Source organism: Neofelis nebulosa, chromosome 18 (assembly GCF_028018385.1).
Source record: "Neofelis nebulosa isolate mNeoNeb1 chromosome 18, mNeoNeb1.pri, whole genome shotgun sequence".
Taxonomy (NCBI): Eukaryota; Metazoa; Chordata; class Mammalia; order Carnivora; family Felidae; genus Neofelis; species Neofelis nebulosa.
The window spans coordinates 43,106,355-43,131,052 of record NC_080799.1 but is presented as its reverse complement, the minus strand read 5'-3'; the positions used below and the strand labels follow the sequence as shown (position 1 = coordinate 43,131,052).

Sequence of the window (24,698 nt, the reverse complement as noted above, 5' to 3'; positions counted from 1 at the left end):
GCTAGAAAGATGGCACTGTCAGAGGCGGCAGAGGGGTGAGTGGTTCTGGGGGTGGCCCTGTGTTTCTGAGCGTGACCGCTTGTTAAGAACTCTTGAGGGGCGGAGCCCCAGGGCTCACATGCTGCCGGTGGGCATCTTCGCAGTCTCCCGGTTCTTTGTTTTTGTTTTAATTCAGTCAGCACATTCTGAGCTTTTACCCCATGTAGGGCAGAGCCTCTTAGCTGAGGCGGTTCTGCCCCCTGGAGCGTGTTTGACCGTGTCTGGACGGTTCCGTGTCACAGCTTGGCAGGAGCGGGGAAGCAGTGCTAGTGGCGTCCAGTGGGTGGACACTCCCCAGCATCGTGCGGTGCGGTGATGGCCCCACAGCAAGAATGAGTCGGCCCCTGGTGTCCCCCGCGCCGAGGCTGAGGAACCCTCTGGGTGGTGGATGCTGGTGGCCAGGTTCTCAAAGCCGAGGTCGCTGCTGCCTGAGGACTAGCTTGTCCTCGATTTGGGGCACTTAGGATGAAGCAGCCCTTCAGTGCCAATGGGGGAAGGTCTCTGGGTTCTACCGGGAGAGATCAGGAAGACACCGTGGCCGCCTTCTGTGTGGAAACTGGAAGGACGGTGTCTGCCCACATTCGCTTGCCTGCCATTTAAACTGTCTTCGGTGGGTGTCCCGGCCGCGGGGAGAGTGCTGTGAGGGAGACGTTGTTGAGCATCTTTTTATGCTTTTAAACGTTTAAGTTGTGTGGTGTTTGTGCATAAATAGTTAATAGTTTTCTGGTTCTAAAAGTGGCACCTTTGTATTGTAAAGAACTCTTAGAAAACGTGGAGAATAAAAGACCGGGAACACTCATAGTCTGCATCCTGCTTATGGACACCAGATAGTGCTCTGGTGCGTCCTTCCAGTTAGTTATTTCTGCCTGTCTTCTGTGTGTTCGTGTGACTTCTCTTCAACTGGAGTCCTGCTAAATGACCGGGTTTGAGCCCTGCTCCTTGAGATCACGGAGCAGGCACCTCCCCGCATCCCTGAAACCGTCTGTGGACGTCTAAAAGCCGTGTGCTTCCGGCATGTGCATGTGACGGAGCTCATCGAGCTCTTCCTCTATTACTGGACTCAGAGGTGCTTTTCATTTATTTGCACAATCTGGCGTGTCTGCCAGGCGCGGCACATCCTGTGTCCCGGGAGGAAGGGTGCTCCTGCCCCTCGTCTGCCGGGGGGGGGCACCAGGGCTGCCCCACGTTCCTCTTTGGGGATTTCAGGAAGTGGAATGACTTGGTCTAACTTCGTATCTTAAGATCCTTGGTGCATATTGCTTTCCAGAAATGTTACCCTGCCTTCTCCCTTGAGTTTTTATTCTATTCAAAAACCACTTTAAATGGTAAGATAGCTGCTGGTGTTGAACACTCAGAGGAATCACAGAGGCGAGGGGAGCCCAGGGGCCGGCTCCGTTGGGTGTCCCGCTTCCTGGAGATGACAGCTGGCCCGCAGCCCTGCACCTCGTCTCTGGCCGCTGCCCCCCCACTGGGCCGATGCTTTTCTGTTGCGTTTGTTTTGTGTGGATCCCCATTTGACCTAAACGGTAGAGAAAACCAAGTGTAAAATCTAGTTACTGGGTAGAACATAGATTCATTTTATAAACGTCCTTCACTCCATCCATATGTTGTGCCTCAGATTTCTGATTTGTTGTACTTTTTAACCCCTGTCAAGTGCCCTCCCCCCGCACTCTACAGCCCCATCTTCTGAATGCCAGGCTACGGCCTCCCCCAGAAGCTGGCTGTATCCAGCAACCCATGAGCCCTCGTAGGTCTAGGACTGGACGACTGGACGGGGAGGCAGCTGGTGGTGTGTGTGTGTGGGGGGGGGGGGGGTTGGTATATTGCATCTGGATGCTTCTGAAGTGTTGAGCTGGGAATAGAATGCAGAACTTTCAGGGGAAATATGCAAAGTAGATCTCAGACACTGAGCAGAGAGCGTGAACGGGGTGGGAAATGGGCGGCAACATCACAGGCAAGGAGCGCACCTCCTTCAGGGTCTGTCCCTGCCACCTGGCACTGGAAACGACTTAGGGAATTTTAGAACTGTTTCTTTTTAATTTTTTTGTTTATTAAAAAAAAGTCTTTAATGTTAACTTATTTTGAGAGAGAGGTAGAGCATGAGCTGGGGAAGGGCAGAGAGAGAGGGAGACACAGAATCCGAAGCAGGCTCCAGGCTCCGAGCTGTCGGCACAGAACCTGACGCAGGGCTCGAACTCATGAAATGTGAGATGGTGACCCGAGCTGAAGTCTGATGCTTAACCGACTGAGCTACCCAGGCGCCCCAGAACGGTTTCTTTTTCAGTGTGTAATCAGAGTGTTTTTAAAGGAGGGGCAGGGCTCTTCACAGCAAGGTCAGGAAGGGAAACAGTTAAACGTTGCTTTGTGCACATCCTGTAGTTTGTCTGATTTGGCTCCTTGGCACACGTGAGCTTGCGTCTGTGTCCCGGAGGTAAACTCTAAGTGAGTTATGAGAGAATCTGAGTTTATTCCCAGTTGTACCAACCTGTGGTGACCGGGGCGCGAGCCACCTTCCCTCCCCCTGCATTAGTAGAAGGTGCTTTTCCGTCGGTGTTCGTGTTTCCTGTGGTCAGGAATGACCTCTCCTCCCTCCTCAGGACCACGTTGGCCCTGTGAGGAAGTAGGTAGCCCCCACCAGACGTGGTGGGTCTGTGGGGACGGCTGCGTGGCCTGGCCCAGTAGTGCCTGCTGTGTGTGGGGTCCTCTGAGCCCGGGTCCCCAGGGAGGCCCCTCCCAAGAACGGTTCCGAGCAGGTTCCCACCCTCACACTGACCTGGTCGTAACAGAGAGAAGTAGATCAGAGACCGAAGTGGGGTGGTATGAGCCGACAGGGCCGGAGTGAACTGTGCTTCTCACTGAAATTTTACAGATGTCCTTCTTCTGTGTTTTTCCCCCCTCCCCTAAAGTTCGGACCTTTGGGCTCTCGGATGTATAATATATCAGCTTGTGGCAGGACTGCCGCCTTTTCGAGCGGGGTAAGACCACTCACCGCCCCCCGAAACCATTGTAGCAGCTGACGGCGAGGTGGGAGGGGGCAGCCCCCGGGGCTGGGCCTGGGTAGAGGGGACTTCCGCGTGGTCCTTCAATGACCACAGTGTCTCTGTAGGGAGGGAGGGTGACTGCTGTCCCGGGAAAGGGGAGGTTTGTGTACTCTGTGCAAAGTGATGGTTTTTCTTGTTTTACAGAAATGAATATCTTATATTTCAGAAGATCATTAAGCTGGAGTATGACTTTCCTGAAAAATTCTTCCCTAAGGCAAGAGACCTTGTGGAAAAACTTTTGGTAAATGTTTTGAATTTTCTTCTGGTAAGATGATCTGATGACCACATACTGAGTCCTTCTGCACTTGTGGTCACAGGAGCTTTACTGCAGGCCCCTGTGTTTAACAAAAGGAGGTCTTGGGATTGATAATGATTATAGATAGATTTGTATCTTCTGTCTCATCTCTATAAGCCCTTTTTAATTTGCAAATGGCTGATTCTTTAATAGGACAGGAGATGATTGTATCATTTTGCTTGTGCTCGTCAACGTACATGGCACTTAAATTACTCGTTGTTGGAGCAGCTGGGTGTATTCCAGCGGCACGTGGCTGCAAACGTTAGTGACATCTGTGGATGTCAACTTTAACATCTGCCACCTGAAGCTTTTAAAGATCACCTCAGGTACTAGAGCAGAGGTAGGCAGATGTACCCGGGAAAAGGATGTGTGATTGTTCTAGAGCCTGCAGGGTCCCTGCCCTGGTGTGCATGGGCACTAGACCTTCCCTTCCCTTTCCTTGGCCTTGGGGAGCAGGGTCAGCGCATCTCGGCCTGCCCCTCCTGTGCCTGTGCCATCCGCGGCGGCGTGTTGTTGCTCTGTGGGTCCAGGGGCGTGAGGCTGGGTCTGGGAGGTGGTGGCTGTGGAGCCCTTGGAGATGAAGCGTGGGCGGGAGAACACAGCATTCTGTTCCTGGTCTCTGATAGCTCACCGTCAAGACGGATTCTGGGTGTCTTTGTTACGAGAGCCAATGTGTTCATTTGGCTCTTGTTGTGGGATTTTTAATTGTGTATTTTAAAGAACACTTGTTGGGGCGCCTGGGTGGCTCAGTCGGTTGAGCGGCCGACTTCGGCTCGGGTCGTGATCTCGCGGTCCGTGAGTTCAAGCCCCGCGTCGGGCTCTGTGCTGACAGCTCAGAGCCTGGAGCCTGTTTCAGATTCTGTGTCTCCCTCTCTCTGACCCTCCCCCGTTCATGCTTTGTCTCTTTGTGTCTCAAAAATAAATAAACGTTAAAAAAAAAAAAAAAGAACACTTGTTGTTTTTTTTTATTATTATTTTTTTTAATGTTTATTTTTGGGGGATAGAGACAGAGCGAGGGAGGGGCAGAGAGAGAGAGGGAGACGCAGAATCCGAAGCAGGCTCCAGGCTCTGAGCTGTCAGCACAGAGCCGGACACGGGCTTGAACCCACAAACTGTGAGATCGTGACCTGAGCTGAAGTCGATGCTTAACCCACTGAGCCACCCAGGCGCCCCAGGAACACTTGTTGTTATTCGTTAAGTTCTGATTTATTTTCACCTGTGTTGGGGGGGAAGGATAGAGGCTGGAGAGAGGAGAAGCCGCCCAGGGGGTGAATCCACCGTCCCCCCGGCGCTCTGTGGGGTGGGGGCGGGGCGGGCCGTGGGGCCATTCTGTGGCCAGAGATGGGAATTGGGAAGAGTGTGCAGAAAGAATTTGTCGGTCAGGATTAGTCTTTGTTCCGGACACTGACTCGTTTTGACTTCTGTTTCAGGTTTTAGATGCCACGAAGCGATTAGGCTGCGAGGAAATGGGAGGGTACGGCCCTCTGCAGGCTCACCCCTTCTTCGAGTCCATCTCGTGGGAAAACCTGCAGCATCAGACGCCTCCGAAGCTCACCGCTTACCTGCCGGCCATGTCGGAAGATGACGAGGACTGCTACGGGAATGTAAGCCGGTGGCACGCACGCAGTGTCCGGGTGTGGGGTGTGTGTGTGTGTCCGTGTGTGTCTGTGTCTTTGTGTGCGTCTGTGTGGTGTGTGTCTGTGTGTGTGTGGGGGGGGTGCTTCTGTGTCTGGTGTCGGGGGAGTATGTGTGTGTCAGGAACAGCCCAGCCAAGGGGAATCGCACGTGCTGTGCTGTGTGCATGGGGAGTCTGTGCTGTGGGTCCTGGGAGTCCAGCCTGTGGGGTGCACGGCTGGAGGGGAAGCCAGCATTGACCTGTTGGTGGTTGAACACTTTGTGGCCAGGGTCGGAGTTTCTCCCCAGTGCTGGGGCCGAGGAGGCTCCCGCCTGCACATCTGCCGGAGGGTGAGGGCAGTCTCCTTTTCTTATTTCCTGTCGTTAATTTTTGCCCGGACGATTCACACCGGAGCCCGGTGTTGGGGCAGGGAGACAGTAGCAGTGGGAGCAGTACCCTGCACACCGTCCCCCTTGGCTTGGGGGTTCTGAGTCTCCCGGTAGGCTTCTGTCTTCAGCTTTTGGCTGGTGTCTTTATGATCGGGTGTCTACAGACGTTCTAGAATACTTAACTTTCCGAGAGAAGCCCAGGATGCTCCTGCTTTGAACTTTTTGGAGTCATGGCATTCAGGATGGACATTGGTCACTGTTGGCTTTTAGTGCCTGGGAGAAGCAGGGGTCTTAAGTATACTTTGTTCTTTGAGCTTCTCTTCTGGAGGGTGTGAAACACGGAAGTGGGCAGAGGAGTGCAGTGAGCCACAGGGCACCTGTCTCGCACCTTGGGTGACCAGCTCACCGGCAGTCCTGTGCTCCCTCCTCACCCTTTACTGTGATCCTCGTATTTAAATAGGATTTCACATGTTTCTGTTCTCACCGATCATCCATTCTCATTGTGTAACCTCTGTTGTTGTGGCTTATCCTAACCAGTGACCACATATCGAGTTCTCCTTTATTTGATTGGCGGATTCTAGATTTTATCTAAAAGTCACCCAGAGCTTAGTCAAAAGTATTACTTGTATCATCTCTCAGAGACTGAGTTTCTTCTGTCTCTTACTTACTGTTGTAAATAAAACATCGCCCTTTTGTTATCCTCAAGTATCCTCTGTGCCCGGACTTGAGGGGAGCCAGATGTGGGAAGCTCTCTAAGGTGGCCTCAGTTGTCCGCAGCCTCCATGTGTGCAGACTGCAGAGGACTCAGCCCCAGGACTCTGCCTCTGGCCTGACGTCTTGCCCGAACCATGGCCGGTCGGGGTGGGTTGGGGTCTCCAGTGCCTTTGGCAGGGGTGTCCCAGGGAAGCGGTGTGCCCTCCCCACCAGCTCTGAAGCAGCTGTACGTGCTGTGACTGGCTCAGATCTCAGTGCCCGGGGCGCTCCGCTTTCTGGAGCTGTGTGCGCGCGCACACCCTGGAGTGTCCTGTGCACGCCCTCTGCTGTTTCATCGCATTCACTGTGTTGAGAGCCCTGGCTTCTCGGTACTCGAGTGTTACCATCTTAAAACCAGCTCCGTTTGTTAATGGCTTACTTTTTGTTAAGTGGCTCATCCTCTGCTTTAAAAGCTGCCTTGGAAGGGGTTCAGGCAGCACTCGCTATGCTAGACTTGCCATTTGGACAGTTAAGTGAGCCTGGAAAAAGACTTAAGCCTGGAAAGATACCAGATACAGGAGGGGGCCTTCCCTTTCTGCGGGTGTTGACAGCCTCTCGGGGGCAAGTTTTCCCTCGAGGGGCTCCGAGAGAGTCTGGGGTCCTTTTCAGCAGTGAGGGGGCTTCCATCTGGGGGTGAGTAGCAGGGAATGGTCTCTGCTCAGGGAGGGAAGAAGCAGGCACTCGGTTCTCTTGCGTGTCCCTAACCCCCTGGGGTGCTAACGGTAGTGCTGGCGGTTAGGCTCTGGAGTGAGCGTGCTGGGTGTGGTGCCCCTGGAGAAGTGCTCTGGGCCGGACCAGCCGGGGCAGTTTCCTTACTGTGCACAGCCCAGTGTCACCCCTTGTCACACATTCTTTCTGGGCCTGTGTTTTGTGCTGTGGGTTGTCCTAGGCATGCTGAGGAGAGAAGAGCAGAGAGCTGAGATACAGCATCTGGAGCTTTCCACGGGGAGCAGTGCAGTGCAGCCCCCCAGACAGGAATCACCCAGACAGCGGCGGTGGTGATGGGAAGCCTACAGCTCCGTGACAAGACCAGAGGGGCTGCTGCGTTCAAAGGACTTAGAGGACCAGTTCTGATGTGGTGCTAGCTAGCAGGGTGTGGCCTTGGGGCAGGTCTGAGCCTCAGTTTTCCTGTTTCGGAAGTGGAGATGATGGAGGCAGCCGTCTCACTGGCCTTGCAGCCCCCTGAGACACCTGGGGTGGCTCATGGAAGCCTGTATAAACTTTGGAATGTTACGCAGAGGCGGTCTTGGCCTGGGGAGTTCCTCACAGAGCAGAAGCAGGGAATGTGCCAGAAGAAGACCTTAAGTGAGGGGCTATGGGAGTGTCCTGGTGTCACTCCCAGCCAGGAGCCGGTACGGTGGGACCGAGATTGCTGTTTGTGGCACGTGAGCCCTAGGGAGAAGGCTGCTTGGGCAGCAAGGCTGCAGGGTCTGCACGAGGGGGCCTGGCTTTGAGGCCCAGCTCTGTGGGGGGCAGCCGGGTCCTTTCTGGAGGCACCGGGAAGATACGCTGACTCTTAGCCATTGGCAGTGGCTTTTTTCCCCCTCGTACTTGGCTGCGGTGGGGTTCGGGTGTGGGGCCTACAGCTGTGGGGAGAAGGCTGCCCAGGGTGACCTCTCTTCCCAGGTCTTTGCTAGGGGCTCTCTGGCCCTGTCACTCGCCCCAGGGGCGTGTGGGTGTGCAGGCTGTGCCTGGTCGGCACATTTGTGAGTACATCCATTTTTGTGGCCCCACCAGTTTGTGGCTTTGTCCAGAGTGGCAGACAACTTTGTATCAAGCTTAATGAATGAATATTTGCTGCAGTTAAAAGGAATTTTTTTAAAAAAATGAGCACAGTCGAGTTGAATTGAATCGAGTCAAATTGAATACAGTGACAACCACAGACTCAGCAACGTAGAACCACGGGGCCAAAGGAGGAGGGCTCCCGAGCTCACAAGAGGGTGCCCCCAGGTGGCCACCCGTCCCTCCTCCTAGCCCCTCTGGTCAGGGCGGCACGGGCCTTGCAGAGGTCAGCAGGCCCCAGGCCTTGGGTCTCCCCTCCCTGGGTTCGGAGGCTGGGGGTGAGGTTCGCCCGTCGGGAGCAAGACCAGACCTGGCAGCCTCCGGCCCCGCCCGCTTCCGTGGCTGCCGGCCAGCGCAGGAGGACTCGGAGCTGCCGAGGGGGCCTCCGGGCCTCCAGGGTGTGGGCTGCGGGCCCAAGGGGAGTGGTGCACGGCTGTCACTCTCCCCTCCTCTCTCTGCAGTACGACAACCTCCTGAGCCAGTTTGGCTGCATGCAAGTGTCCACGTCCTCGTCGTCACACTGCCTGCCCGCCTCGGACGCAGGCCTGCCGCCAGCGGCGGGCAGCAACATCGAGCAGTACATCCATGACCTGGACACTAACTCTTTTGAGCTGGACCTCCAGTTTTCCCAAGACGAGAAGAGGCTCCTGCTGGAGAAGCAGGCCAGCGGCAATCCTTGGTAAGAGCTCGCAGGTGTAAGCCGCGCTCCACTGACCGGCGCGGGGCGCCCGGCCTTCGTCGCCGCTGCCTGCCGAGGCCCCCACCGCCTCACACCTCCCTCGCTGCCTTGCGTGCTCTGCAAACGAGGACCCTCAAAGGGTCCAGCTTGAAACGGGTGTTTGGAGGTGTCGGGCCCGGGGATGAGTGGGTTTCAGCCTGTCGGGGCTGTAGCCCTTGGGGTTGAGCCGGCCGGGCCTGCCGTTGCCCGTGATCCGATGCTGTGGATTCGTGGCAGACTGGATGACCACCGCCCCCTGGTGAGGCGTGTGGGACATTCCAGAGTTTTAGCTATTGCAGCTCGTCATTTGCGTGTAGCTTTTCCCACGTGCCTGGGTATTTCTTAAAAGTGGAGCCCTGGGGTGGCAGACGGGGTGGCGGTGTGCACATGCGTTGTGTCCACAGTGCCCAGAACCCCCTGTTTCCCAGCTCTCTTGCCTCGCCTTACACGTTTGATGCTCTAAAAGTGGGCTCATGGGAACTTGCACTTGTATTGTTACTGAGGCAATCATCTTCTGTGTTCGTTGGCCATTTGTATTTATTTTTTGAGGTATTGTATGTCCTTTGGCTGTTTTTCTTCTTGTACGTTTTCCATCTTTTTGAAATTGACTTCTGAGAACCATAGACATGAAGAATACGTTTGTTGCCTGTTTTGCACACATTTTTCAGTTATCTTTGCATTATCTTTTCCAGTTACGTTGTGTGTAGTTTTGAATAGAAGTTACAAATTCTTACCAAGTTACATGTGTCTGTTTTCATTTTGTTTTCCACCTTAGTCATGTTGAGAAGAGTGTCTGTACCCTGACATTTTCTTGATGTGTTTTTATGGTTTCACCTTTCACTTGGGCAGAGGGGAGTCCACCTTGGGGATGGGGTGGGGAGATGTGTAGGGGTAGGAGTGGGGATGGAGGGAGAAGGTGGGCGATCAGAGGGCTGGGCTGGGCCAGAGTGTGGAGGAGTGAGAAGGCAGGGCCCAGAGGGGAGCGCGTGGTGAAGCTGGGATTTTGTACCATTAGAAATTATCGTTTCTAGAAAAAGTGACGGTGATGTTGGCCAACCGGAATACTCTACGCTTCTCTGGAGTTTGTCTTTTCTCAGGTGGTATCGCTTAGGCTTGTGTGCTGAGCAGGGAGGAAGGGGCTTTGGTCCAAGCAGTGTGAGCACCGCCGGGCCGCACACTCTCTGCACGCCTCCATGCCGGCTTGTGCGGGAGCGTCCTGGGCCGTGCGTGCTGGGGTCCCTGACGAGGGCTTGCTCTGTTGCAGGCGCGGGGTTACTCCCCAGAAAACCGTGTGTCTTTGCCTCTGGCGTTTCCTGAGGCTCTTCTGTCCAGGTTCTGGGCCCTGCCGACGCCTCTTGCCGTGCCTCTCTTTGTTCCGGCTTCTCTTCCCTTTTCTCCAGGTTCAGGCCTATTTGGAATCTGGTGACGGCAGGAGCTTTGAGGCACCCTTTATTTGGCCAGCGCGAGATCTGTCAAACACTTTGTTCTTAGGAACCGCGGCTCCCGGTGTAGGTCGCGCAGGGCTTACCGCTAATTGTGTGATACCGCTGAGATGGTGTGTGCTCTCTTCTTCCCGTTCTCTGTGAGCGGGCATTGCACTTCTTCAGGGGCCCCACGCTGTACGGTGACGCGGTTTCTGGACAGTGTGCTTTTTTTGTATTTTCTGAAGAAGTAGGTTTACAGTAGAAGTAGGTGCAGTTTTAGAAATTTAGTGAACTCTCAGTATTTCTACTGCGCTCTTAGTGGCTGTCGTCAGTTATACCTGCTGTCATTACTGTAACTCCGTGCCATCCAGTAAATCCTTGCTTTGAAATTGTGAAGTTTTCCTTGTGCCTACACAGACACCCAACAGGATCTGAGTACACTTTGCTGACTTTTTTTGCAATAAAATTTTAAAATTTGTGAAAAACATTTCTGAATTTTATCTGAAACTATTCTTTTTCCATATTTAATTTTTTTTTAATGTTTATTTTATTTTTGAGAAAGAGAGACCGAGCATGAGCTCTGGGGGAGGGGCAGAGAGGGAGACACAGAATCTAAAGCAGGCTCCAGGCTCTGAGCCGTCAGCCCAGGGCCCGATGTGGGGCTCCAACTCACAAACCGTAAGATCGTGACCTAAGCCGAGTCAGATGCTTAGCTGACTGAGCCACCCAGGCGCCCCCTGAAACTATTATTTTAGATTCGGATGATGTAGTCTAAAATAAAAGGACGTTTATCACCTATCTTCCACATTTAAGTAGGAATCATCGCCTCAAAAAGGGAGATGATCTGCTTTCTTGATCCATAGCAGCCCCACCTACGTCTGAAGGGACTGAAGAGGAGGCCCTGCCTCTGAGAGAGGGAGCGGGCCGCCCGTGGAACCTGGGCCGGACTACAGGAGCTACCGCGTACCCACGGGTGTCATTACCTTCCGGGTCGTGTCTCTGAGCAGAATGTTTGGCATCCTGCCATGGTGCCAGTGGGGCTGCAGCCTCCGTGGCCCCTCGTTCGGAGTTTTAACAGTAAAGGAATTTCGTGTTGTAATTGTACACAAGGAGCTCTTTCAGTGCCACACATTAATAAAAAGCCACTGTGTTGGGGCGCCTGGCTGGCTCAGTCATTTGAGCGTCCGACTTCGGCTCAGGTCACGAGCCCCGCGTCGGGTTCTGTGTTGACAGCTCGGAGCCTGGAGCCTGTTTCAGATTCTGCGTCTCCGTCTCTCTCTGACCCTCCCCCATTCATGCTCTGTCTCTCTCTCTCTCTCTCTCTCAAAAACACATAAACATTAAAAAAAAAAAAAAGAAAGAAAGCCACTGTGGCGTCTTACAGAGAAGTCACGTTGTCCAGGCTGGAGCAGTGCATGTGAAAGCTCAGAGACCAACGAGCGTTGGGCCGTGGATGCTACTGGGTGACAGGTAAAGAGGCTTGGTGCCGCCACAGGCCGTGGCGCGGCGGCTCACTGGGTTAAAGAGGTGGCTGCATCCCTCCCGGCAAGTTGTACTTTTGCCTCACATGTGGATGAATCCCCAGATACTGCTCGTATTGCAAGCATTAAGCCAAGCGTTGGCTTTGAGTCTGTGAGCCCAGATTCGCATATTTAGGAAGAGAAAAGCAAACTGTGATCCTTGCACATGGATGAAAACTAGACGCTCGCAGTTAATCCCACCGTCGTGTTGAATCTCTACGGCTTGGAAGCTGAAGTCCCACAGATTATCTGCACGTTTCTTGAACTGAGCACCGCACCATCTTTCAGCTCCTTATTGATAACACTGGTTAATCCCCCGGCATTCAGGACACAGGGAAGACTCAGGAAGACTCCCTCATCAGCGCCACACGTGCCCCTCACCGCCGTCGACACCAGAGGAGTCCTGGATAGATTTTCAGCATGGATCCAGTGAGGTCTGCCACGCCAATCCAGTAACGCGGTTTGTATCCTTTTAGCTCGAAGACTTTGTAGACACCCTCAACCGCCATCCTAGGAGGTCTCTTCCAGTTTTCACCGTCATTGTCTGCTCCCATTTCTGGATTCGGTTCCCGGAGAGAAAAGTCTGCCACGTTCACTCCACACAGCCACACGAAGAGTTGCCACGTTCTCCCAGAATCCATCCGTGGCTGCTGCTGGGATGAATGCCAGGTTTTCAGTTGGAAGATAGCAAAATCTCACGGAATCCAGATTACACCCACTTCCCATCAAACAGTGTCCGGGTAGTCCGCTTAGTTTCCAGGTCACGTAGGAGAATATCCACTGGGTTGGAAACCACAGTCACGACACAGCTTGACTAGAGGTGGAACGGTGGATTTGAAGGCGCTCACGCTCCTCTGGCCTAGACTGAGCCATCCCTCTCCCTCCTGCTGACAGACCCCTGCAGCCACCACCGCAAGCCCGGTCTCGGTGACCAGAGTCTTCTGTCGGCCACAGTCTCAGGCGTGTGAAGGAAGAAGCTCCCGCGTGGCAGACCCAGCGTTTCTCCTTTGAGTTCATCTTCCAAAACATCCCGACCAGGGCAAGTTGGTCAGCGAGAGACTCTCCCAGAGTGTTGACGGCACGGGCCGCTCCAACTTGGGCAACGCCCGCTGCCGTGATCTTACCGGTGGCGATCCGGTTTTCCCCAGCGCCACCGCCGTGGCAGCGGAGAGACAGCCAGAAGAGCCGCGCAGAGGCGGCCGAGTCGGCGGCGTGCGTCGTGTCTTTCCGAGGGCACAGGAGCTGCCCGGAGTGCATCTTGTGACTCTTACTGTCTGTCCTGGAACAAACGCGTCGACAGGTGTGCCGGTGGTGCAGAGGCAGCGGTGGGTGAAACCACGGGTGCCAGGTCACGAATCCAGGCCGTGGCACCTAGCCGTGCGCAAGCGCCTGGGCTCTCTCCAGCCAGCACGCACTCGTGGCGAGGGAAGAACCCCTCCTCACTTGTAAGTAGTCATCACCGAACTCTCGTTTTGTTAGTCGTGTGCATAGCGCAACGGGAAGTGTGCGGGAAACGTCTCTGCCGCCGACCCAGCTGTGAGCCGCCTCAGGCCGAGCCTTTGGCTGTTGGTTGGCGCCGGGAGTCAGACCCCCTCTCGTTCCGTGAAGACCGTTTTCACCACAGAGTTTTACTGGCAAACGATGGTCGTTCCAACGGGGCCGTTTGGCCCTTTTTTCTGGGAGCTGAGCGGCATGAGCCTGTCAAGACTGACAGCTGCCAGTGTTTGTTACCAGTGACAAAATCGGAATTAGAATTTTGGGAAACGTTATCTGTTTCTGTGACCTTGCCATCTTCCCAGTGCTTCAGGCCTTTTTTTGAGGAGGTAAGTAGCGGTGGTAATATGTCGAATTTGTCAGCACTGAGAAGGTCTCCGTCGTAACCCAGCGAACCACCGTCTTTCAGGTGAGTGCCGTGTGCCGCTGTAAAATCGCGTCAGGGCGGCAGAGCCGTTCAGAGCGCCAGGTGCCCCGATGAGCTGCAGGGTCCCAGGGCCCGAAACGCCCATTGCTGGGGACTCCGCTTCCGCACGGCAGCGGACCTGGCAGGAGCCGCACTGGCCGAGCAGAGGTGGAGGCAGGCCGGAGCCCCCGGTTCTCGATGTGAGGCCACATGCTAACGAGGTTTGGCAAACGTGCAGCAGGCTCATGCTTCGCGTTAATTATCTTCGTTTTGGAAAAAAGTTACTCTCGAATAAAAATGGTGCTTATGTTAGTATGTGATGGGTTTATTTTTGTATCTTACGAATTAAATAAATATTTGAAAATGCCTCTGTCTTAATTTCTCATACATAAATATCAGTGGCTGAAACCCATATAAAGGACGTCTCTTCGGGATCTTCTGTAAAGTTTGAGGGTGTAAAGGGGTCCCAAGAGCTAGTGTTTTAGAGCCAGCTGGCCACGGTCACTTGTTCCTCCATCACCTGTGTCAAAGCCCAGTGTGGGAGCCTTCCTGAGGCGGTCAGGAGAGCCACTTCGGGGTCCTGGCAGTCCTGCTCTGCTCTCCTGGGTGCGACCGTGCACTGAAACGGCTCAGGCTTGCTTGTGGCCTCAGGCTTGCATCCTCGAAAGTGATCTTTTCAGGGTATAGGGGAGTGCTGCTAGGCTGGCGTGAGGAGGAGAGAACCGTGGCTGTGGAATCAGGAAGGAGCGTCTTAACCCCGTCACCCTTCGAGAAACGAGCGTCCCCGTGTGTGGAGCAGGGCTGCGGTGAAGCCCCGCCTGCTGCCGACCGCGCTCCGAGAGTCCCGGGCTCGGGGGTGCAGGGGCACGTGCCGCTGGCCAGAGAGGGGAAAGGTGCCTCGTGCAGGAGTTGGGGGTGCCTTTTTAGGGGAGCGGGAATTGACTTTTGGAAGGAAAAAACTCAAAGCGATGCCTTAACTACTTAAACTTTTCAAAGGAGATCCCCAGCAGCCTGTTGTAAGCCTGGGTGAGCGCGCTGTGCGACTGGGTTGTGACACTTGTGCTCGTAATGGAGCTTCGGACCCTCTGCGTCTTGCCTCGGGTTCATTTCAGTGCAGCCACTGGGTCCAGTCGACCGGCGCCAGCTGTCACCCCCGGGCTATGTGGCTCCATGCCTCTTGCTTGCACACGTGTGGCAGGGAAGGTGTGTGCTGGTTCGCGCAGTCGGGCGGGGCCCATCCGTGGGGTGTGTCCGTGGGGTCCTCACCACGGGGATGAGGAAGGGGCTTCCCTGCAGTGCCACGATGTTCTGTGGCTGAGCCGGTGCCGTGACTTCAGTTTCACTGGTGCAGAAACACCATTGGGGACATTTGTGCTCCTGCTCCTTGTCTTTCTTTACTTCCTGAGGGCCGGTAGCCGGGAGTGAGCTCACCTCTCAGTACACGATTTCCAGATTGCCTTTTGGCGGGCCTTGAGTTCAGGGCCATAGGCACCGGTGCCGTGCGGGAGCGTCCCTTTCCAGAGTTGTCCCGGGGCGCTCGCACACACGCCAGGGCACCCCAGTAGGGCATGCGGGAAGGGGAGCTTTTGGTTTATTTAGGGCCGTTGAGAATGTGGCAAGGTCGCTTACTCTCTCTGGGAATTTCTAGCTTGTGTCCTTTGCTCAGTTTTCTGTTGAAGCTTTGAGCCTTTCCCGCCACTTTGTGCTCTGTGCGGTGCCCGTGCTGACCCTGGATTGCGGAAGGTTTCTCCAGCCGGTCTCCTTGTTCACATTGGTTGATGTGCATTCAGAAGTGCTTTCTGTGCTCTCCTGGTCCTGGCCGCTACTGACAAAGTAACTCCTCCTTGCAGGCCCTTCCTTCCCTGCTCTTCCCTTGCCAGGAGCTGGATCGCTTTGGGGCTTCTGGTGACCCGGGATCAGAGTTAACTGTCCTCGACAAGAATCTTCGCTAGTTTCTCGGGGCGCCTGGGTGGCGCAGTCGGTTAAGCGTCCGACTTCAGCCAGGTCATGATCTCACGGTCTGTGAGTTCGAGCCCCGCATCAGGCTCTGGGCTGATGGCTCAGAGCCTGGAGCCTGTTTCCGATTCTGTGTCTCCCTCTCTCTCTGTCCCTCCCCCGTTCATGCTCTGTCTCTCTCTGTCCCAAAAAATAAAATAAACGTTGAAAAAAAAAAAAAAAAAAAGAATCTTCGCTAGTTTTTCAAGCTCGGGGAAAACTAGAATATTTTATTCTGTCTCATGTTGACCCACATGAGGCTGCGAAGATGCTGGGAGGCCATGTCTTTCCTTCTTTCCTGCTCGTCTTCCCTGGTGCCGTGGCGCCCTTGGCCCAGTGCCCTTGCGGCCCGGCTGCCCGGAGGGCTTGGCGGTGGGATCCCCTCCACACCCAGTGTAATTTAATTCAAGTCTCCCCGTATTATTTGTGGTCCTGAATGTCACATCCAATTGCTCTGTGTTGGGGCTTGTTGACTAGAAGAGGCTTTCTGTTTGATGCGTGTATTTCCGTGCTGCAGGAGATCATTATATCTCCTCTTCCAAGTCTTGTTTTGTTTGTTGGCTTTGTTTTTAAGTACTTTGAGAGGGAGGTACTGCGCTTTTCCTCATAGACCAGTTTTTTCGTTAAAATTTTGTTTAGTTTTACAAATCCACATGCTGCTACGTCCCCTTAGAAGTAGTCTGGGGCCACAGCGGGCTCTGGAGCGGGCGCTGGTGTGGTTGGGTTAGTCTGGGGGCACTTCTCGGGCCCAGTTGAGCCTGGTGGGAGAATACTGGTCTGCCAGCTTGGCTGGCCTCGCACACATGCTAGGTGTCCCGTGTGCGCCCCGGCTCAGATACAGAATGGTAAAACTGTCACTGTTTGAAGTAACAGTTGTTTTATGCCTTTTCAAACATAAAACGCTATGTTCTCCAGTAGGTCCCCCGGACCAAGAATTTCCGTAAAGTCACACACAACAGAAACCAGCAACCGTTCACTTTAACCAAAAGAGATATAACCTTTAGACATTAACACGACATCTTTGAAACTCCCAGGAGTCAAAGTGAAGCATACTTGCTAATAATGTGTGTTAAGTCAAAGTCATGTTTCTTGCTTTCTCTTCCAAATTCCTGCCGTATTTGGGTTAGGAGTGCTTTGTTACTATGGTAGAAACAGCAGTAAGTTGTTTTTTTTTTTTTTTTTTAAGGTTTCTTTTTTAAGAGCGAGCGCGCGCGCGTGTGAGCACACACACGCTCGTGCGCACACTTGAGTGGGAGAGGGGCGGAGAAAGAGAGGGACAAAGGATTCGAAGAAGGCTCTGTGCTGACAGCAGAGAGCCCGATGTGGGGGTCAAACTCAGGAACCGTGAGATGGTGACGTGAGCTGAAGTCGGATGCTTACTTGAGGCCCCTCCCCCCCGCCCCCCTAGGCACGCCTACCAGTAAGATGTTCTCAGACGGAGTCCAGCACTTTAATTTTAGGGATTTGTGATTCTCGGCTACTCGGTGGTTTCTGAGTATCCAGTCGGGGGTCCCAGCTTGGGCAGGGAACACGTGGCCAGCAGTCAATATCCCGAGGTTGACTCTCAGAAGCCTCCACCCTTCTGGGGGCCTCTGTGTTCGCCTCAGCTTTGTTCACATTAAAGAGGACGTGTGTCACGGTACGGGTCTGCAGCGCTGCCTCGCCGCCACCTGTCTGCTGCTGCGCGAATACCGCTGTGCGAGAGTTAGCAGCAGGCGACCGTGCTGGCAGGAGTGGATGCTGGCCCGCTTGCGTGGAGCGTCGCACTTGGGCCTCACGAGTCACCGGAGCGAGTTGGGGCTGTGAGGAGGCTTGAGCAAAGCTCACAGATGCCCTCGGGAAGTTCATTTTGAGCGGAGTTGGGAGCATTTCCGTCCCTGACTCACGGCAAGCGTCTCATTCTTGCTTTCTTCCTTTCATAGGCACCAGTTTGTAGAAAATAACTTGATACTAAAGATGGGTCCGGTAGATAAGCGAAAGGTAAGCCTGACTCCCGCCGCACCACCGGCTGCCCGTCTCCCTGTCTGCTCTTGGTCAGGGCCTAGCCTCCTTCGGTTGCACACGGCGTCCTTGGTCTTGGTTCCCTTTCTCTAAAAGAGCATTTCTAGATTTGATGGCTAAGGAAGACTCAGCCACTCAGCGGAAGCCGTTTGAAACCACACAGGAAGGCTGTGGTAAAATAGAAATACAACCTCTCGTTTCGGGCTCAGGACCGGGGTTTTCATATCCTCACGAGTTGTTGATTTTTTCATTAGAATCGTTTTTCCAAGTTGTTATTTATTTGTGACCTTGTTATGGATTAATTAAATGGATTGTGTCAAAAATATCAGACCCCACCAACATTCTCCCATCTGCCGACACGGGCCCTTCTGAGGTCAGGCTCCCGGTCTCCGTTCCTGGCTGTGCCGGAGACGCCGCCCGGTGCGCTGTAGCAGATAGGGCTTCCGTCAGGAACACGGGGCCTTGCGGTGATGGTGGGCCAGCAGAGTCGGCTCGTCTTCGCCTGCCCGTGCTGCCGCTGCCCCTGCCCCGTGTGGCAGCCGGGGGGGGGGGGGGGGGGGCGGCACGCCCAGTGAGGACGTTGGGATCCAGCTCCAGAAGGCCAGGCAGGCTGGGCGCTCAACTCCTCCTGCGCCTGTGTGGCACGAGAGGCCGATCCGTGGTGGGGAGGCTGTGTCTTGAGTGCGTGGGCGGGTGGTGGGCAGTGGTCCCGGTGCCCGGAGCTGCTTTGATGGCCTGGCCTCGGGAGCAGCGGTATATGCCACCTCCTCTCTGAGGTGTCACTGCTGGGCCCTGACAAGCAGCCTCTTTTCGTTTTGCATCAGGGCTTGTTTGCACGACGACGACAGCTACTGCTCACAGAAGGGCCACACTTGTATTATGTGGATCCTGTTAACAAAGTCCTGAAGGGCGAAATTCCCTGGTCACAAGAACTCCGACCAGAGGCCAAGAACTTTAAAACCTTCTTTGTCCACACGGTGAGTTTGTCTCTCTGGGTTCTCCTTTGAGGGGCTGGTGTTTCTCCCTTTCCTGTGTCCCGGGGGCCCCATGTTCTCTGCTCAGCCCTGAGCTGGGCCAGCTTGTCTTTCTAAGGGGTCTGTGACCCTTCCTGCAGAGGTGAGGGCTGCACATATGGGAAGGAAAACCCCACATGCTCGCGTGCTTCCACCGACATTGGCAGTGGCTGTAGCGGGACGACGGTCTCCTGCTCTCTCTCACGACAGGTCGAGGTGCTGGTCTTGGCGGGATTCCCTCGGGTTCATTAAATCGGTTTTGTCTCCACAGCCGAACAGGACGTATTACCTGATGGACCCGAGTGGGAATGCTCACAAATGGTGCAAAAAGATCCAGGAAGTGTGGAGACACAGGTACCAGAGCCACCCGGACGCCGCCGTGCAGTGACACGTCCGAGGCTGCTGCCCTCGCTGCCAGGACACGTGCCCCAGCGCGGCTCGCCGCCATCGGGACGCTTCCAGACCACCTGCCAGCCATCTCAAGGGGGACGCAGACGGCGGAACCTTGCAGCTTTTTTATTTAAAAGAAAAGAAGAAAAAAATACCCAACCACACAAAGAACAAAACCAATAATGAAAAGGAATTCAGGGTCGCTTTGCTTGCTCTCTGTGCTCTGTGGAGGCTCCCCAAGCTCTCCTCGCCACGGGGACCCGGCACCGTGCACGTCCGCCTGATTCCCTCCCGGGCAAGTGGAACAGACTCGAGTCACCAGCTCTGCACCACACGCCCTGGTCACCTGTGGCCGAGGGGACGGGGTGTGTGTCTGGGCTCTTTCCGCCCCGAGGCTGTCGCAGAACCCTTTTGGCAGGGAGCCCGTATACCCTCCGCCGGGAGTTGGCCTTGGTCTTTGCGGGCTGGGAGTGTTCTTGGCTTTGGTCCGCGTGCTCCCTTTCTTATGTCCCTACTTGATGCCCCCCTGTGCCCCAGCAGGGCCCCTTGCTTGCCTTCTCACGCAGCTCTGGCTGTGAGATTTCTGTGGCTGTGAGTGCTCTCTCTGTGGGCTGCGTGTGGCGGGCAGGCTCCAGGTGGTGAGACGTGGCCCAGGCCGTTGGGGTGAGATGCTGAGGTTGGAGGGTGCCAGCGGGGTGTTCCGACCGAACAGTCTTCCAGGCGGTGTGGCTGTGGGGCTGGAAACCAGGCCCGTGCCCGGAAAGAGCACTGGCAGAAGCGGGCACCCGGCCGCACCAGGAGTTAGGGCTCCGTCCTGCTCCGTGTGAGGCCAGGGTGGCAGGGCAGATGTAGGGAGGCACCGCTTGGTGAGCTCTTCCCGAGAGTTTTTTCAGAGGGCGAGCTTTGCAGGCCTCCCCCTGGTCGGTTCGGTAGGGCCGAGAGACTCCGGGCGCCAGCAGGCTCCCGGCTGCCACATGCACCCTTTCCGTCGCGATCGAACGTTCTCCTGGCGAAACTCTGAGCGCTTGCACATCTCGGTGGCGAGGGTCTAAAAGCTGCCTCGTGCTGCCAGGTCATCTGGTCCCCATCAAGATGTGGACCTTGCCTGGAAGAAAACGTTCGCCTTGCACGAGGGGTAGGAACGCCACACTGGGGCCTGAGCATCCCGCCTGCTCGCTCCCTGGTTTCAGGGTTCTTCCTTGTGTTCCTTAGAGGCAGCAGGAAGCTGTACGCCATGGGGGGGTCCAGGATTTACCGGTCCTTTGATTTTCTTCGCTGCCAGTCCCTGGTGGTCACTGCTCTGCATTTCTCTCCCTGCTCAGGTTGTCCCTGGAGGGCGATCCTCAGTCCCCTGTCGGAGAGGGGGAGGCCCCTCTGCTTGCAGGCTGCTCACAGACACACCTCTGTCCCCAGGGGATGAAGGTGTCCTTTAGGCTTTCAGGAAGGCACCAGCGGAAGGCTCCCGTGGAAAAGATCCACCACCGTCCCCCGCCGCCCATTTCCCCCTCGACCCTCCGCCTATCTGGAGCAAAAACATCCGCTGCCCTGTGTTGACAAGCGGTCCAAATCCAGAGAAAAGAGTTTCTTCTCAAACTGGTTAGCCCGGGAGGAGTGCGTGGCTGTGGCGGTCCCGCCTCAGGGCAGCGCAGGAGGCGGGGGGCGGGTGGTGGTTGGGAGTAGAGAAGATGCCAGGTTTGCCGATGGCTTCCCCCCGGGCTGCGTGCGCTGCTCTGCACTAGAGCCGAGCCTTATGTGAGCAAGCAAGTGCGCCTAGGTGGGTAGCAAGGTGTCGGCGTGCTTGCCCTTGGGGCGCCGCAGGGAGCAGGACCCTGCTCTGGGCTGGAGTCGTAGGTCAACCTCCTGTCGTCCTCTTTCTTGCTTGTGAAAAAGCTTACCTGTGTTCACCTGCTTTTGAGAAAGTCCGTCTCGCTTGGCCCTTTCAGGAAGTCCGTTTGCAGCTTTTTCCCCATATCGATAACTTAACTTTGTCAGCACACCGCTTCTGTGGCTGTGCCGTTAAGAGAGTTAGGGGCCTGCTCCTGCACAGCATCCTGGGATCTGGTTACAGGGACCCGAGCAGAGCTGGTATCGGGCTTTCCCAAGAGCACTCAGCTGGGCTGTTCTCTGAGAGACGCATCGGCCGTTGCCTTCTTCTCCCTGGTTGGCGCCGCTACCTCCCGGGCTAACCCCTCAGGCTCCATCTTAACCTCCAAAACCAGAGAACGAGGGGTTCGGGGTCGAGCTCGCAGCTGACAGAGTTGAAGTGACTGCCCTTGCCTGAGCCAGTGGCAGCTGAGCCCTTCCCTGTAGGCTACGTTTCTCCTCTCACTCAGAGCCTTCTCCTCCCCCTCCCCGCCTTCTTAAGGCCTATACTTCCTCTTTTCCTACCCTGTGCTTACTCGTGTTAGCTTTAGTTTTATCCAGCTTGTCCTTAGAGCTCCTGTCCCGGCATGCAGGTGCCTTACATTCTAAGATGTGGACGTAACTGTTAGCCTAGTACGTACACAGACATACACGGAAATGCAAATGATGTACCTAAGGCGAGAAAGAAAATGCCCTGTTTGATGGATCCAGGAGCCGTGTGTCCCGCTGCAAGAGGGCAAGGGGAAGTGTAAGTGCCAAACCGAAGAGCCGCCAAGCAGAGCCCGCCCTGCCCGCACCGTGTGGCCTCGCTGGCATGGAGGGGAGGGAGCGGGGCTGTGGTCTGCGTGGGCTCACACAGCCCGCTGTCCTCGTCCCTCTCTGGGCACTCCAGGAAGCCAGGTTTGGGTGCACTTGTCTCTTGCCCTCTTTGTGTGGACCTCGCCAGGAGGGCGGGTGGTGGGTGGTGGTAGCCTGCAGCCCCGTCGGGTGCACAGAGCCCCACCTGGTGAATGGCACTGCATTGCACCTGCGCTTCTGAACCTTGGCTCTCAGGAGTTTGTTGCAGACCTGCTCGGGAAAGATGCCTGTCACGGTCACGCCAGAGCTCACAGCACCCGCACCTGCTCCGGCCCCCGGAGGCCACGCTGTGGTAGTTGTGGCCCATACGCGCCCAGGGCCGCGTGTTGTCACAGGGGCTCCAGGTGATTCTGTATTCTATTAAAACATTTGTTTTCGGGGGAAAAAAAAAAAAAATCAACCGTAGGCTTACCAACCCAGAAAAGACCACTGTGAACGTTCTGGTGTATAGCCCACCTTCTCCCCTCCCCCCATGCACACACTTGTTTTCTTTTTAAACTAAACTGGGAACATAAAACACTGTTCTGCATTCAGCTTTTTTCACTTGGTAATTTATCTTAAGCATTTCTCCATGTCGTGAGCAATGATTAAAAAAACATTGTTTTCAGTGATTGTAGAGCTTAATGGTTATAAATTTTATCATAATTTATCTAACCATTTCCCTGTTGTAAAACACTTAGATGGTTTTTGGTTTTTCACTATTTAAATAATGCTGTGATGAATATCTTCCTAAGTCTTTGATTTTGACTCTGATCTCCCCCTTCCTCCCCCCATTCCTAGAAGTCATGTTTTTGGGTTAAGGAGTTTGTTTTAAAGGTGGTTTTTTTAGTCCTTCCTCCGTCTTCATCTGATGCTTAGATGCTCAGAGTTCAGTGCAGAGCCTCCTTGGTTGTGTCCTGAGGATTCTGAACAAATCAGTTTCTGGTAAGGGGTGTGTTCCAAAGAATGTTTTAATAAGACTGCTCTTTTCTTTTTTTATAATGCTAAAATGACATCCTTATTTAGGTCCATTTGTGGCAGATTTTTTCAAAAGCTAATTTCCTTATTTTCATTGAAGACTCTGGTTATGCTTGCATGTTAGTTACCGTCCCGTCCCCGCTGCTGCGGCTGTCCAGTGCTCCGTGATCTCGTCAGAAGCTCGCGCTTTGTGTCCACAATGGTACTGAATGTGCATCTGCACAGTCAGCTGAGAGGAAAAGTGTTGAACTGACCTTGCCACATGCTTACTGGATGATTTGTAGTCAAGTTCTTACACTCAGTACATTGGGCCTTTCGGAATCAGTAAAAGAGCAAATTCTCTACTTGAAAGAGACCACGTACACAGTTGGGTTTTGCAGAAATCTCATTGCCCTCATTCTCTCCAAACAGTGGGACTCAGTAAGAAGGTCTTAGCGGTTCAGTAGCGTGCAGTGGCTAGGCCTTTTCACTGTGGAATGTGATTGTCCTGGCTGACACGGTTTAAGGACCTCTCACACTGTTTCAGGTTGTCTGCTGGTCATCGAGTCCACACCACCCAATTTGGTTTCATTCTTAATTTCTCCACTTTAGTTTGGGGTCCACTGATTCTGAGGAGAGGTGCATGAGAGGTATTTTAGGTGCCATGGTCAGTGCTGCTTGAGTCCGCCAGAGATTATGGCTGGATTGTGCAGAATGAGATTCCCTGCCCTCTTCTGACACCCCAAGTCCCCTGTGCCCTGGCCGGTCCACAGACTGGGTGCTCACCGCCCGGTCCGCGGAGGCTGCAGCTGCCGTGAAGAGGTGTAGAGTATGGTGAGGGCACTGTTCTCGGAGATGTTGCCATATAGGTCTTTCCACATTGTTTCATCTCACCCAGAGCTAAAGTGAACTGATGGGGACTCATGTAGCCTTTCCCTCTCAGGCAGCCTCTGTGACAGGTGCCTTAAATCAGGGCGGGAGTCACTCCCAGAGCCTCTGAGGGGCGCAGGCTGCTGGTCCAAGATTGCAGAGTTGTGAATCAGGCTGCCTGTGGAGAACTGGTCTGGGGAAGAAGCTGTTCCAGGAAAGAGCAGTCCTATCGGTAGCTGAGACAGCTGTGATGGGCAACTGACCGTGCCTACACGTATACCTGAATTTTCCACAGAACCCATTTCTTCAAATACGAAGAAACACCAAACTTCATGTACAGAGAACTTTTTACAGAAGGCAGACCTTTTTTTGTGTGCGTGATCCATCCTCGTCTAACCCATCTGGCAGAATGACTTACGAAAAGGGGTCATTTTGCTGGTGAAAAGCCTCTTTATCGTTATCAGAAGTTTGATTGGACATTGACAAAAATGTTTGCAGTTTTTAGAGCTGCTGTAGCTGTTCCTTAACACAAAATAGGATGAATCAGTAGTATGTTAGCTGTCTTTCAGGTTGGTGGCAGTCAGTTAGGACATGTATAAAATTCTCTACCTGGTCTGTAGCTGTAACTGTGATGTACAGGCAAAGCAAAAATTTAAAACTTATGAAAACAAATAATGCAATGATATTAGGATATACACTTTTGTATTTTTATTCTTATATAAGGTTATTTGCTGGCTATTGTTGGCCTCTAGTTCAGTCTGTGTTATTTAAAATCTAATATATGAATTATTTGGATTGAATTCATGTTCGGGGCCACGTTGTTGTATGTATTGATGTACAGCCTTGAATGTGAATAATTATTGTAAACTATATTTTACAACTTTTTTTCTGGCTTTATTATATAAATTTTCTATTTGGTCAATGATTTAATCATATAATTTAATGAATCTGTTTCTTCTCTTTTTTTCAAATATTTGTGCTGTAGACGTAGTTACTGGATGATGAATTTTCCACGTATGCTCGGTAGTCTTGTAATAAAAAAGCATGTAGAGTGTAGACGCTCGCTGACGTAACTCTTCTTTGATGGGGGCGCGGGTCCGGCGCGGGCGTGACCAGAATTCCGGGCCCGGAACCCGGCGGCCGCGGGGCGGAGGCCGGCGAGCCCCTCGAGCCCGAGGCCCAGCTCCGGCCGGAAGGGGGCTCGGCCGGCCGCTTTTCCGGACCGGAACTTCCGCCCGCCGCGTGACACAAGGGCGGGCGCTTTACGAGGGCGGACCCATGGGCGGGACAGAGTTC

At 54.1% G+C, this 24,698-nt stretch overlaps 1 protein-coding gene and 1 pseudogene across 7 annotated transcripts in view; one reads left to right on the top strand and one right to left on the bottom strand.

Annotated features, from left to right (window-relative positions):
- The window catches only part of PDPK1 (3-phosphoinositide dependent protein kinase 1), an 81,996-nt gene extending 57,538 nt beyond the window's left edge, over window positions 1-24,458 (top strand). For all 7 annotated transcript variants that reach the window (XM_058711939.1, XM_058711941.1, XM_058711940.1 and 4 more), the window contains 7 exons: window positions 2,946-3,014; window positions 3,225-3,321; window positions 4,806-4,979; window positions 8,376-8,593; window positions 17,394-17,451; window positions 18,297-18,449; window positions 18,757-24,458. In XM_058711939.1, coding sequence (XP_058567922.1) covers window positions 2,946-3,014; window positions 3,225-3,321; window positions 4,806-4,979; window positions 8,376-8,593; window positions 17,394-17,451; window positions 18,297-18,449; window positions 18,757-18,873 — 886 coding nt within the window. In that variant the 3' untranslated portion in view covers window positions 18,874-24,458. The remainder of the gene's footprint in view (window positions 1-2,945; window positions 3,015-3,224; window positions 3,322-4,805; window positions 4,980-8,375; window positions 8,594-17,393; window positions 17,452-18,296; window positions 18,450-18,756) is intronic.
- On the bottom strand, window positions 8,727-12,849 carry LOC131501568 (L-lactate dehydrogenase B chain-like; annotated as a pseudogene).
- Window positions 24,459-24,698: the final 240 nt, after the last annotated feature.